We start from the raw sequence: 15095 nt of genomic DNA, 5'->3' as shown, positions 1-15095 counted from the left end.
TATTTCTATTACTATGTCACTCGTCCACTCAGTAAAAGGAGACCACCAAATGGACATTCACACCACAAAATAGGATAAGTCAACATCACCAGCAAATTATTGACACCAATATACAAGACAACTATATTGTTTTGAGTTAAATGATTATTTATATAATCGCAACTAATAACAAGTCATTAATTCTCTTATCAATGTGTTTTGTTATTAATATCACATTTGATTAATATTCAACTAACAATCACCTACTTGCATACTATTCGCATCTTATGTTTTATGGCATGTGATTCAATATCTTTTATTATTAATATCTCATACTAATCAAGGTATTAAATTGATGTGCTAGTTTATACTTGATTAATTAAAATCTCCATGTAAGGAACCTAAGAACTAAAAACATTTCGAGAACTCTTGTACTAAAAAATGTCGTCTATGTATTTTCAACAACTTAATAATGAGATATTTAACAAGAAATCTAGGGATTCATTTATATATAATATGAAGACATATGGATGAAGATAATGTGTCATTTTATTAAATTCAAGAATACATCAAAATACCCTTATAGATGTTATTTAAATTTAGCATTCGAACGTGTCAGTAATAAAACAAAACTTCTTAAAAGATCAACTAGCACAAATAGTACATTAAGAGGTCAACTTCCAATATTAGCGAGCATACTTGAATTTTAGTTTGATAGTCAATTATGAGATCAACAGTAATTTTTAGAATCTAACTTTAATAGACTATTCTCTCAAATCAATTGTAACCCAATGACTAGACATGGTATGCTCATTGGATAATTGATTGTCGAGTTGACTGTTTGTTGAGTTTGATTTTGAAAATGTTTTGATGATGAATACAAATACAAAGTTTTAATGTTTTGGTAATGAGATTCTATGATTTGAAGATTAATCAACTAATGCTTGAGTTTAATAGAGTTTAATTGAGTAAAAACATATTTTGGTTGAGTAATAAGTGTTATACTCGACTAACTTATCCATTTAATTGAGTAAGATCCGAATACTCAATGGTCTAATTGATTATATACTTGTTTTACTTGAGTATATGAAAGAAAAGAATTAAACAAGTAACCGGAATGTTAATCCACTAAGTGGTACATTAGTCGACTAACTATATTCTTTAATCAAGTAAAAAAAAATTGAGGCCAAAATGACAAATCTCTATACTTGTACTCTTAGTCAACTATGAAAAAATATTAATGGACTAAACTTAGTTTTTAATCGAGTAACCAAAAATCTTACTCAAATAATAATTCAAGAGCAAAATGTTAAGTCTCTATATTTGAACATTTAGTTGATTAAGAAGCAATTATTAGTTGAATAAATATACACTTAATCGAGTAATTATACGATGTAGTGAGTAAAAATTACTAGACAAAGATGAAAGGAAACGAGGATCTGTGGCCAAAAACCAACCATATGCGGATCAATGCAAGGATTAATAGGTTTTAAAACATTTTTAAAACCAAAACATAAATCAAAGCAGTGCAATGCAGAAGCGAAAACAATTCTTGCAAGACTCAGTATGTATCATCCATATGCATCAAAAGATAAAACCATGCCATAGGAAGTTTTATCGATATACCTTTCGGTGAATGTTGATGTTGGTTGTCCAAGTGGTGACTCCTCCTTGCCATCTGAATGAACTTCTACAAGCAAGCCGCAATGTTGGGTGACTAGCCCACCTCCTTAAGTCTGGAGGACCAAGTCATTCCACGCCTGAAATGCTTTCAGAACCCTTTAATGCAGCCATGCTAGGACCTTTTTGATAGAGGTGACCCGAAGCTCTGATGCAGTTCCTTCTCGGTTGCTTCTTTGTTGTCCCATAGCCAGATCTAAATGGGAGAAGAAGAAGAGTAAGCTACACCAACCAATCCTTGGAGTAAGAATAATAAAATGGTAGCAACAATGGAAAAGAAGAAGCAACAAGCAGAAAACGAAAGAGATAAGAATGAGATCGTAAGGGGAGTAGCTTGCTTAACTTTCTCAAAACCCTCTCAAAACCCATCTCCCCGTGTATGCCTCATCGTCTTCCCATGCCCCCTTTCATCATGCAAATCGTTAGAGCATTTAATGCTATGACGAAACAAAACAAAAAAAGTTCGATCGATTGAAGTCGACCAGAACTGCAAGCTCAAGGTTCGGCCGATCAACCTAAAAAAACCAGTCAACCAAATGCACCAACCTAGCCAACTTTGTATATATTGCACTCCGGCCCTGCTAATGTAACTAAGGTCCCTGTCAACTCTTGATAGCGTGCTTCGCTATCCAATAGAGATCTCCGATATCCATAGATCCATGTGTCCCACACATAAATGCAGCCAACATCACTGTTCCATAGTGACGAGGAACACACTAACAACTATAGATCATTAATTCGATATATTACTCAGTATGCGTGACTTTCTAGATTCACAACCATGTAGCAATCATAACACATTAACTCCTTGATGTTAGTAGATCCCATCGACCTACTAAGAGAATATCTCCAAATCCCTAGAGCATTCTGAAAGATTCTAAGTATCCTTTAGCTAGGACTTAGGACGATCCTAATAGGAATGAAGTCTAACTTCATATGAACCTATTAAGGCTCCTCGATTATCGTGCACTATAGTTCTTGCACAATTTAACATCCCTACCGAGTGAAAGTCATTGACTGACTAAACTCACAGGACTCGATAGCTATAAGAGATCCAGTACGATATGATTAAGGTAGCATGTTAGATCTCATTTGACATTGAAACTTTTTCCAATCCCATACTCATTATGGCCATGGGATTTCCAATCACAATCAAGAACATGGATCGCATAGGATATTCACCCCCACCCAATTGAGGCCAATGGATCCTATCAGTAAACATTTGCCTCTATACACCACTGCATAGAGATCACACAAAGAGCATCCCTACCTCAACGGTAAATTCTTGACACAAGTGCACAAGCAACATGTTGCCTCTGGTCAAAGGACTAGATACACAATTGAGAGCCAGTAACAAATCATTAATCCTCAAGCCATGTAATCTATCGTAGACATCACCTTTAATGGAAGTTTTACCAACACCCACTCACATGTCTACTATATGCATCTCATGCAATGTGACGTGCGACTCACGATTCCATTCCCATTAATATTCCATGCTAACAATGGTAGTAGCCCATGTGCCGGTCGACTAATTGACAAATTATAGTCCCCTTCTAATAAGTCTAAAGACCAGGAATACCTTTAAGAAATTTTGAACTAAAGATTCATGTCACACAGTCTCAACACCTTGAGAGTAGAAACTCTACTAGGAAATCTAGGGTATTTGTAAAGATGAAATGGAGAGTTATGAATGGAGATATGATCTTTTATTAATATCAAGAATATATCAAAATTGTCACTTATTTACTTCCCATGAAATGTAAATCTAGCATTTAGGACACTATCACTAACAAAAGAGTGAGTCTCTATACTCGAATTATTACTCGACTAAGTGAAACTTATAGTCGAGTAAAGTTATATTTTATTTGAGTAACAAAAGTGCTTAATCGAATAATATATTCAAAGTCTATATTAGTTAAAATGTTAATCGACTAAGATATACTCTTAATTGAGTATCATCAACATTTAGTCAAGTAACATAATTTTAGTTGAGTAATGACTAAAACAAGTTGACAAGTTTAATCGAGTAATATTAGTTAGCAATCGAGTAATGTCTAAATTTAATTGACTAATTTTAGTATTACTTGAGTAACTGTGTGTCTCACTTGAGTACCATCATTGTTTACTCAACTAATATTGTGTTAAATTTTTTTAAAAAAACTAGTCATTATAGCATTAAATGTGCATAATTTTCAATGTTCAAATATTTTTACATGTATTAAATGCTCCTCTGATCAATCTTTCATCAAAGTAAACAATACATGAGCTTCAAATCAACATTATAATCGTTGGGATAGAAAAGAAATGGAATTTATCTTGTAGGTTTGCAACTTTATATGTTTTATCCTTTAGGCAAACTGAAAAAAAAGCATTCAAGAGTTTAAGACTATAAATATTCAAGGCATGCACGAGAATGACCCTCAAATTCTCTCATGAAATGTTCTCTTGAGGAGAATGAAAAAGAAAATCTGAGTTGATCAAAGACAATATCCTCTGTGTTCACTTGCCCTCAAGCTATCAAGTTCTTGATATCAAGAGAGAGTGAAGTGTTTCCATTTCTTACCTTTTATTCTCTCTGCTTGTATTTAAAAATCCCTTTTGTTCTTTCATTCATATTCTTTGAGAATTTGTTTTTTTATTATGAGCTTCTGCTCAAAATTCTTTAAAAGAAACTGTTGTAAAGGTTTTTGCCTTATCTTGTGAAAAGACAACAAAGATTATTGCTCAATCCGTAAAATTAAAGGTTACAGCTTTCGGTGAAAGCTAAGATTATAGCTTAGCTTGTAAACGCTAAGATTCCAGTTGAGTTTGTAAAAGGTGTGTGAAACTTATAGCTTAACCTGTAAAATTTAAATACTATTAAAAATTCTTAGCAATGAGCTAAGGTAATTGATATAGGTAATTGACTGAATATTATCTGTGTTGTATATTCTATCTTTTTTACATTTAATTTTCATATTTTGTGCGTTTACATTTACAATATTATTTTCAAAGCTATTCAAAAGCAGAAAATATTTTTTTGCTTAAAATCTTTATTAAACAAACAAAAAAAAAAATTTAAAACACCCAATTCATCCCCTCTTTGAAGATACACTCCTATACTTTTCACTATTGAAATCAATAACCAAATTAGGTTGGCTTTCACATTGTCAGTCAACTATGGCTCAACTGTGAAAACTAATAACCAAAAGTGACTGGACCATATGCTATACGAAAGTAGAGTGCTAGGTAGACTACCAAGACCAAAATACAAAAACCCTTTAATTGACAAACCACTCTCAACACATGTTTTTTACTTTCTAGAACCTTTAATTGACAAACCACTCTCAACACATGTTTTTTGCTTTCTATAATTTTTAGAGGCTTGGGAATGCTTAGAAAGTGTTGTATTGTAAAACTATTACATCATCCTCACAAGTTTTGTTAATCCCCATAATATTAAATTAAATTAATTAAAGGTGATTAATCTTCGATTAATATAAGTTTGCTCAATATATATTTTACATACAAATATAAAACTACTATTTTTACTCTTTTTAGGATAACATTGTTTTTATTGTTTCTCTTGACCATTCACGTGCAAATAAAAATATAAAATATTTTAAAATAAATTTATTAATTGACAATTGATAATTATGGTTAGTTTTTATAATTTTTAAGATAAAATTTAGATAAAGGCTAGGGGTGAATTAGAGGGTAGGCGACCAAAGTGGTGGTCGCCTAAGGTCCCCCAACTATAGAAGGAGGATCTGTGAAAAGTTAAGTTTGGATTTTAAATATATAATAAATATGTATTAAAATACATCATTTACATCTATTCTACTTGAGCTTAGTTGGTAGATTGGTGGGTTGTAAATCAAAAGTTTCTTAGGTCTTTAGTTCATGTCACTTCACTAGTTTGAATTTTTTTATATTTTAATATTTTTTAAATAATAAATACCAATCCCACAAATTTTGTAAGAAAAATTAATGATTTAGTGAATTTTTATGCATTATAATGTTTGCTAAATAATAAATAATAATTCTACAAATTTTGTAAGAAAATTTAACATCTTAGTGAATTTTTCTACATTTTAATTTTTTTTAAATAATAAATGTTATTCTTTTATCGAAAATTTGTAAAAAAATAAATATTTTAATCATTAAACTTTTAAAAAATTTTAATTAATTTTTTTAGATTTAAAAGTTGATCATTAATATCATATTCAATCTAAAATCTTAAAAATTCAAAATTTTAATAAATTTTACTTTATGAACTTACTTAAGACCCCAAAATCTAAGAGCCAACTTTATAAAGGCAAAAGTTAACAAAGTTGTAAAATTAAATATTTTACATTATTAAAATTATGAGATTAAATTTTAGTAATTAAGTTTATATTTATTTTTTAAATAAAAATATAAAATATATTTTAAAAATTCTCTTTATGAACGTGATTTCATAGCATAAAAATAGTACAAATATTACTTTCAGGGCATAGCTCAGTGGCCAAGAACGATTTCAATAGATGGGTATATCGTCCTAACATTTATGAGTGTGCTTGGGATCGAAATTTGGTCGCTGGATTCTTGATTTATTCTTCCATCGTATTGTGGAGCTGGTTGGTGGGGCACCAGTGATAGAATGTAATCTAAAAAAATAAAAAAATAATTCAAATGTCAAACACAAAAAATAATTAAAAAAATATGGTTATAATAAACATAAAATATTTTAAATTAAAAAAAGGAAAATACCCTTTTCATGGTTAGCGGGCGCAGCCTTGGCCTCACCTCAGCACCAAACCCGCGAACCCTACCGTTGAATCCTATTCTAACCCGAACAAGCATTAAAAAGAACGAAACAAATAAAAATAAAAAATAAAAAAATCCCAACACAAATGCCCTAGATTTCTTCGACCTCTGTTTTCGTGTCTCTGTCGGTCATTTTAGCGGTTCCGGATTATATGAACAATATATATATATATATATATATACACACACACACACGACAAGTACATATCATCCATCATCTATTCTTTCACCAAGAGGAAAGTCAGGTTTCTCGTCATATCTGATCCGATTCTCTCAAGTAAGTCTCTCTCTCCGTTTCTGCGCGCCTCTTTCTAATTGTTCATATCGCTTGGCCCTGGAATCAAGAAAGAATTGTTGGCGTCGATCGCCGATCTATTTTTATTGTTTCCGCGGGTTCCATCTTTGACCTTTTGTTCACGCAAATATTGATGGTTTTGATCCGAACAGATTTGTGAGAATACTGATGGTTAATTGCTTGTAGATAAATTTATTTGGTTGGTATTCTTAATTCAACTTGATGGTTATGTTAGGGGTTTTCTCTTTTCTCTTTTATTTTCTTTTTATCCCAAATAGTTTGGTTGCTAGGGTTTTGATGAGTAATTTTGTGGTTCATGAAGGTGTACCTCTATAATTACTCTCGGACCCATGGAACCCAGTTATCAACAAAAAAGGCAGTACATATATACCGTGTGAAATGGCAGGTTATTGATGATACTTTATGGTTTCACCGTTAACTGGTTTGGCTGTTGAACTTTAATGTTCTTGGCACGAATAGGTATAGGTATTTGTTGCCCTAATTTCTGTGGTAGATGTGGGTGATGTTAATCTATTTTGGTAGGCGAGATTTATGCTTTGCTGAGGAAAGGAGGATAAATGAAAACAAAAAAATAGCGGTTACTTAGCAAAAGAAGGAAAACAAAAACGTGAAGTCTCATAATGGCCATGAAAGTTATCAAACTCCTTCAGTGTCTGCACCAACTGTATTACATGTATAGCAAACCAACCAAATTACTTTCCCACTTGATGCATCATCTTTTCGAATACATCCAAATAAATAAGTTAGCTAACTGTAGGTTCCTCTGGTTATTCGGTGGCATTGTTAATAGAGTGTCATGTAAGTTATGATGTTGACTTTGTGTTGTACTGTAATGTACTATGTCTGAGTTGACATGATTACCAAGGTTGACTTTTCCATTTTGTCGATTTTTTTGAAATTGAACTTTATTGTATTTATTGAAGGGTATTACCTAAAAAAATCCACCTTTGGGTACTCAATTTTATAATCTTTTTAATTTTTTCAATAGCCTCCACCATCACCCTTAGTTGTTTCAATCTTATAACCCTGTTAAGATCAGTCAATCTCCCAGTTAAATGCCGTCCGGTCTTGCACACATGGAATGAATGAATTTGGTCATGTGTCTCACATTGACTCCCCAAATGAAGTTCCATTCTGGTGAAAATCTGCAATTATGGAGCAAGAGCTTGATGACTTTGCCCTGTCTGACACTGAGCTTGCGGGGCCTCGTGGCAACGTTCTGGGAGGTCAGGAGGTGAGATCAACATTAGTGTAGGTGTAGATTGCACTGTTGGTGCCATTTGACACAGGGATGAGAGCTGAACTGGGCCAAGTTCTTGAAGCAGTAGCTGTGCAATGGCAGGTGATGGGTAATGTAAATTTCAGGAAGTTTTGATTGGAAATGAAATCTTGGTTCTGGGTCTCCATTGGGACTCGGACAAGGAAATTGGGAAGGTGAGAGTTGAGAAATTTAATGGGTATTTGCATGGACAAAATCTGCTTCCTCCCTCTTCAAAGGTTGCTATGATGGCACCTGCGGTGGTGACCCACGACCTTCTTCTTTGGTGACTTGCTTTTGGAATGCAGGCGATGCCAGTGGTAGAATGCCCAAGAACCAGCAATGATGGGTGTCTTCAGCTTCAGCACTGCTGTGATGACCATAGATTGGCCTTCTTCTTCAATCTTTGCAACACAGTGGTAAGTGATGGGCGTCTTCAGCTTAGGCATTTCTGTGATGACCAGAGATTGGTATCCTCCTTCAATCTTCACAACACAGTGGTAAGTGGTGGATGGTGGAATGCTTGCTGGTTGGGAATGGTCCTCTTTCTTCAATTTTGCTTCAATCACCTCTATACGATGGTGTCTGGGCAGCGGTGTCACAATGTGATGGTGGCAGTGGCTCATCTGGTTTCTTCAATCTCTCATAACATCTCCTACAATGGGGTAAAATGATGTTGGGGGGGGGGGGGGGGGAATGATTTGGGCAGATGTATATATGATTTCTTTACACGTGCTAGACTGGTTGGCATTTAATGGAGGAGATTGATGGGGATCTTGACAGAGTTATAGAATTGAAACAGGTAATGGTGGCTATTGAAAAATTAAAAAGGGATTCTAAAATTGAAAATCTGGTCAAAGGTGGATATTTTTTGTTAATTTTCCCTTTATTAAATGCTATATGCTCTGTTTCTCTCTCTCTCTCTCTCTCTCTCTCACACACACACACACACACACACACGCATGCATGTGTATTCATTTTTCGTTCAAGTATTAGACTTTTTGCATTTTATCTTCTTGCTGTGTTTTGTTAAGTTCTTTACCTTTTCTTCTACATGCCTTAAAATGAGATAAAGTCTTGGTATGTTAGTGTTGTTGTTATGCCTCTTAAAACGAGAAATAATTGGGGGATCTTTCATTCTAATTATTCAGATTTTATTAGGAGTAAATTTGTAAGCTTTCTTTATTAACAAAATTCATCTTGCATAAATATTAGGAGTATTTGCAGAGAAAATAATAAAAATTCTGTTCTGAATTTGGAAATGGCAATGCTTATGGTTCTAGTTTGTTCTTGCTAATGAATCATTGTTTTTCTGCAGGTTGTATGTCAAAATATTTGATGGATGATGATTGTACAGATGGATAAAATGTCTGCTCCCTCATCACGGGAGCTGGCTCAACGACTCTACGATAAGGTATCTAATATCAATGTACTATCTCCTTTCTATGCATCCCTTCTGTGTCGTTCTCATATTACTAAGTGATGGTTTGTGCCTTAGACACTGAATAAAATGTTACTGCTGGTTCTGCTTCATTATCCTTAATTGCACTGAGAAGAAATGGGACTGCCCGTGTCTTGGTGTTTCTTCTAGCCCTTGGAAAGGGTTAACCATGTTCCATGCTTCATATTGTTGTTGTAGGAGCAGTATTTGGTTGCTTCAGTAGTTCTTGTTCTAGAATGTTGGTCTTTTTTTTTTGTTTCCTTTTGTTTTTAATGTTCTGCATCACATCTAATTTTTGTATTAACCAAAAGCTGTTTGGAAATCCTCTCTGAAGTGAGAGAGAATTCGCGGGAATAGAGAGCGAGAGTAGAATGGAATAATTGAGAGGGAGAAAACAGAGAGAGAATGAGAGAATTGGGAGGGAAAAATATCTGATTCAATTCATCAATCATGTGTTCAAATGAGCTGGGCCAATCTTTTGTCACGGGACGTAAAGGAAACCGAATTTTGCTGCTGATTTTGTTGCTACTTATTATATTGCTAAAGTCTTTTACTGTTTTTAATTGTATTTTCCTTTTCCAGCTGGGTAGTTTGTTAAAGGTGACTAGAATAGGACAAAATAGTTGGTTATAGGAGAGGTGATCTGCTGTGGCAGCACCCCTAGAACAAACTATATATGCTCTTGAATCCTACTGTAAGAGACCATTGAGAATCAATCAAGAAATCTGATCTCTTCTTCTCTCAAACTTTTCTCTACTTTTCTCTCTTTCTCCCTTCTTCATTCACCCTCTGTTCTTCTTCACTGTTCTCCAGCACACCCTTCTAATTCACACTGAATTAAAAGAGTTGCTATTGTCACAGCATAGCAGTGACATCTTTTATATGGCCTCAGCTTCGGTTTGGCGCCAAATGCTGTTGCCAAGGCCCTTCTAGAATCATAACAAGTTGCCTAACTAACTATGTACAACTTGCATTGCTGGAACATTCTAAGCTAATTCTCTCCAAATTACACTTATAGCTACGGTTTACAAGTATATCAACAATTAATATTGAGGCAAGGCTATAGCCTAGGTATGCGATAGCTACTCCCCTCCTTCAATCATTTCTTGTCCTCAAGAAATGTGTGGTAGGCTAGCTGAGTTGGGGAATTGCCTCAGCATGTCTAGTAGATACTCCCATGTGTTTGGTTGTAGGGAGGACCACTTTACCAACACTTGAATGATTGATGCTCCTTGTTTGTAGATAATTCTCCTGTCTTCGATAGCTCTAGGAATGGCTGGTCCTTTTTCCTCCCTAGTGTTGGGAGGAAGTGTATTGTTGTTTACCTGTGTACCCACTCCTTTTTTGAGCAGGGATACGTGAAAAACAGGATGTATCTGGGAGTCCTCTGGCAATTGTAATCGGTAGGCCACTGGCCCTACCTTTGCTAGCACCAAGTATAGACCATAAAACTTAGGACTCAATTTAGATATCGGCTTTTTGGTTAGGGACCTAAGGTGCTGAGGGGTTAGCTTTAGGTAGATTTCCTCTCCTTCTGAAAATTCCCTTTCACTTCGTCTCCGGTCAGCCATTTGCTTCAGTCGATTCCGTGCCTTTGCTAACTCAGCCTTCAGTAACCTCATGATCTCTTGCCTCTGCTACATATAGGCTCCCACTTCTGCCACTGTTGTTGGTTCCCTTAATGCAGGTAGCAAGGCTAGCTTGTATCCATATAAGGCCTTGAAAGGAGACATATTTATGGAGCTATGGTGGCATGAGTTGTACCACCATTAGGCCACGGATAGCCACCTGTGCCACTCCTTTGGCTGCATAAAGCACATATACCTCAAATAGGATTCCAAACATTGATTCACTCTCTTTGACTGCCCATTTGTTTGGGGATTATAGACAGTGGACATGTGGAGTTTCATGCCTAAGAACTTGAGTAGCTCCTTCCAAAATGAGTTGGTAAATACTTTGTCTTTGACTGACACTATAGATTGGGGCACTCCATGCATCTTCACCACATTGTCCAAGAAAACCCTCGCAACCTCCTAGGCGGTGAAGGGATGTGAGAGGCCTATGAAATGGTTGAATTTAGTGAATCGGTCCACTACCACTAGAATACAATTTCTCCCTTCAGACCTAGGTAATCCCTTCACAAAATCCATAGTCACGTTACTCCAAGCTCCCTTTTGGTACAGACAAGGGGTGGAGTAGTCCTAGTTGAGCCATAGTCTCATGTTTGCAGCTCTTGCATATGTCACAATTCATCACATAGTTTATCACACATTTCTTGAGTTGTGGCCAATAGAAAATTTGCCTTACCCTCCTGTAAGTGTTTTGAATCTCGAAATGACCTCCCAATGGGGAGTTGTGAAGTGACTTAAGGATCTGGTTCCTCAGTGTCATATTTTCCCCAATCACCAACCTCCCCTTATATTTGATTAGTCCATTAGATAGGGCATAACCTAGCCTACAGTCCCCCTTCACACTCAACTGTTCCAACAACTCCCTGGCCCATGTCCCATGCTTATAGCTCTCAGTTACCTCTTGGACCCAATCCGGTATCACTGATGTGATGGCAACCATCATACCCCCTTCCTGGCAACGAGACAATGAAGACCTAGAAGTGTATATAATCGGTTGAATTGCAAGACCTAGAAGGTAGTCCTAAGGTGCTCTAGGTGTTAGTCAAATGAAGAACTGTATATCAGAATGTCATCAAAGAATACTAGGACAAATTTTCTAAGATAAGGTTAAAAATTTCGATTCATTAGGGCTTGGAAGGTGGCAAGGGCATTAGTGAGCTCAAATGGCATTATTGTAAATTCGTAATGGCCATGATGCATCTTGAAGGCTGTCTTTGGGATATCAGATGGGTTCATCCTTCTTTGGTGGTAACCTGAGCGTAGGTCGAGTTTGGAAAAAATTGAGGCGTGTTTAAGCTCATCAAGTAGGTCCTCAATAATAGGTATTGGAAATTTGTCTTTGATGGTAATAGTGTTTAATTGTTTGTAGTCAACACAAAAATGCCATGTTCCATCTTTCTTTTAGACCAAAAGGACAGGAGGGGCAAAGGGGCTGCAGGTTGGTCTGACAACTGATTGGGAAAGCATGTCCCTAACCAGCTTTTCAATTTCTGTTTTTAGCTTGGGGGGGTACCGGTAGGACCTTATGTTGACAAGGTCAGTATTCGATTTTAGTGGAATGGAGTGGTCTAGGGGACGCTCAGGTGGTAGAGACTTAGGCTCTTCAAACAGGTCATGATATTCATACAATAATAGCTCAAGGGAGGTTAGATCAGATACCTGCTATCCGGCCCATCCCGCATGTGGCTGATTTTGGCCATTGCTGGAGTGATTCTCTGCTGCCTCCTCACTTCCTTTCTAATCTTCCTTGGCCTCAATGGAAAATAATTGTGCCACCTGAGACAATTTCTTTCGAAGAAGCTGATGCGACCTCTTCCCCTTAATCATTCTGCAAGATCTGACCTCCATATCTCCCTTAAGGACCGCTCTCCTTCCTTCCTTCTCTAGGGTTACTTCCATTTTGTTGAAATCCCATTTTGTTGAAATCAAAACTAATAGAACTCACCCTTCTCATCCAATCTACCCCAAGTACTATGTTGCATCCCCCCCAACCTCAACAATCGCAGGTCTACTTCAAAAACTTCACCCTACATCTCCCAACAAAAGCCTAAGCAGGCTGACTTGCTAATCACCTTATTCCCGTTAGTCACGGGTCATTGAAAGTGGTTGTGTGCTAGCTAGTGGATACTTCAACTTCTTGTCTATGCCCTCATAAATGAAACTGTAGGTACTCCCACTATCGATCAAGACCATTAGGGTGCCTTCATGTGCTCTCCCTTCCACCTTAATTATCTTGCTATTGGCCACTCCTTCGATGGCATGCAATGAGATGGCCCCATTATCTTCCTCTTCCATATCACTAGCCATCACCTCTTCTTCCTCCTCTTCGTCCTCTTTTCCCTCCAGCAATAGTAGTTGTTTTTGGCATTGATGCCCCAGGGTGTACTTGTCCCCACACTTGAAGCATAGGCCTGCTTGCCTCCTTTGCTCCATTAATTTGTCCTTGTACGTTGGATGTTGGATTTTGGGGTTCTGGTGGCTTCACCCCAATTCTTGATCGTAAGGGTTCTTTCCCCCACTGACTTCCCTCCATATTGCCATGATTCGGGCATTAATTCCTTGTTCTATCCTCTCTGCTTCTTCAACAAAGCTTCAAACGTTATTTCTTGCAAGGAGGCCCCTTCTATTGCCTCTTCCACATTTTTAGGCTAAAGCACTTGCACTACCGACCTCAATTCATTACTCAATCCCCCCATGAAACTAGACACGAAGTATTCTTCGGTCATGTAGGAACTTAGGAACTTGAGTTCTTCAAACGTCATCTGGTATTCCAACACTGCCCCCTCTTGTCTCAGGCGGTTGAATTCTTGCACTACATCCATTTGGCCTCTCTCCCTGAACCTATCACACAACTCTTGTGTGAATTCGTCCCAGGTATTACTTCCCCTCACCCTGGATCAACCTTGGAACTAGACGTCCCCTACGTCATTGAGGTAGGCCGAAGCTAAGGCTACCCTGATTCTCTGCCACCTAATGGATCTCAAACAACTTCTCACACCGTCTTACCCACCACCGGGGTTTAGCTCCCTCAAATATCAATAATTCCAGCTTGGGCACTGGAAATCCAATATGATGGGGCTGAGTTGGCATCTCTTGCCTCCTCTCCGATACTTATTCTCCTATTGTAGTCGGACCTCCCTCCAAATCCGACGATCCGCTGTGACGGTTACTAGTGCCAATTCTCGATAGAATTGGCTTCGATCGCTTCTTAGGCAGGAAGTCAGGTGAAATTCTCACTTGAGGCTGGCTCGAGAACATCAACATGAACTGTTGCAATTGGTCACTCAACATGTTCCCTTGATCCCTCACCTCCTACATTTCTTCCTTGATCTGCAAATGCATATCTCTCCTGAGTCTCTCTACCAATGCGTCCAACTTCTGATCCATCGCCGATCCCATTGTCTCTTCTATCATATCCACTTGGCCTTGGATCTCCACCACTGACGTCGATACTTGCTACAACTGCATCTCCATCTGTTTCATTCTTGTGCCATCAACAATCGTCTGATTCTCTTCACCAATGTTGGCTAGGACAATGCTCTGATACCAAGATGTCAGATCCTAGATCTGACGAGGGAAATCCGTTCTGAAGAGAGTGAGAATTCATAGGAATAGAGAGGGAGAGTAGAATGGAATAATCGAGAGGGAGAAAACACAGAGAGAATGAGAGAATTGGGAGGGAAAAATATCTGATTCAATTCATCAAGCATGCGTTCAAATGAGCTGGGCCAATCTTTTATATAGCCTCAGCTTGGGTTTGGTGCCAAATACGATTGCCAAGGCCCTTCTAGAATCAATACAAGTTGCCTAACTAACCGTGTACAACTTGCATTGCTGGAACATTCTAACAGCAAGCTAATTCCCTCCAAATTACACTTATAGCTATGGCTTACAAGTATAGAAACGATTAATATCAAGGTAAGGCTATAGCCTAGGTACGTGACACTGTTGTGCTTAGCCATTTACCTAGGCCAAAAATAGTGGTCTGTCATGATGTCG

General features: G+C 37.1%; 2 protein-coding genes across 4 annotated transcripts in view; both read left to right on the top strand.

Annotated features, from left to right (window-relative positions):
• The first annotated feature begins 6588 nt into the window (after positions 1-6588).
• The window catches only part of LOC127804262 (nonsense-mediated mRNA decay factor SMG7-like), a 33712-nt gene continuing 25205 nt past the window's right edge, over positions 6589-15095 (top strand). The window contains exons 1-3 of one of the 3 annotated variants that reach the window (XM_052341101.1): positions 6667-6727; positions 7068-7151; positions 9343-9438. In XM_052341101.1, the coding sequence (XP_052197061.1) occupies positions 9367-9438 (72 nt within the window). In that variant the 5' untranslated portion in view covers positions 6667-6727; positions 7068-7151; positions 9343-9366. Of the gene's footprint in view, positions 6728-7067; positions 7152-8805; positions 8827-9342; positions 9439-15095 lie in introns of those variants that run through there. The other 2 variants (XM_052341091.1, XM_052341109.1) reach the window with 2 other exon arrangements.
• Positions 7165-8698, top strand: LOC127809730 (uncharacterized). The gene is made up of 2 exons (XM_052348795.1): positions 7165-8108; positions 8333-8698. Exons 1-2 carry the CDS (start codon positions 8058-8060, stop codon positions 8696-8698), a joined length of 417 nt encoding a protein of 138 aa, XP_052204755.1. The 5' UTR covers positions 7165-8057.

This window comes from Diospyros lotus, chromosome 1 (assembly GCF_014633365.1).
Source record: "Diospyros lotus cultivar Yz01 chromosome 1, ASM1463336v1, whole genome shotgun sequence".
NCBI classification, from domain to species: Eukaryota; Viridiplantae; Streptophyta; class Magnoliopsida; order Ericales; family Ebenaceae; genus Diospyros; species Diospyros lotus.
Note: the sequence above shows the minus strand (reverse complement) of the source record. Positions and strands in the feature narration are given on the sequence as shown.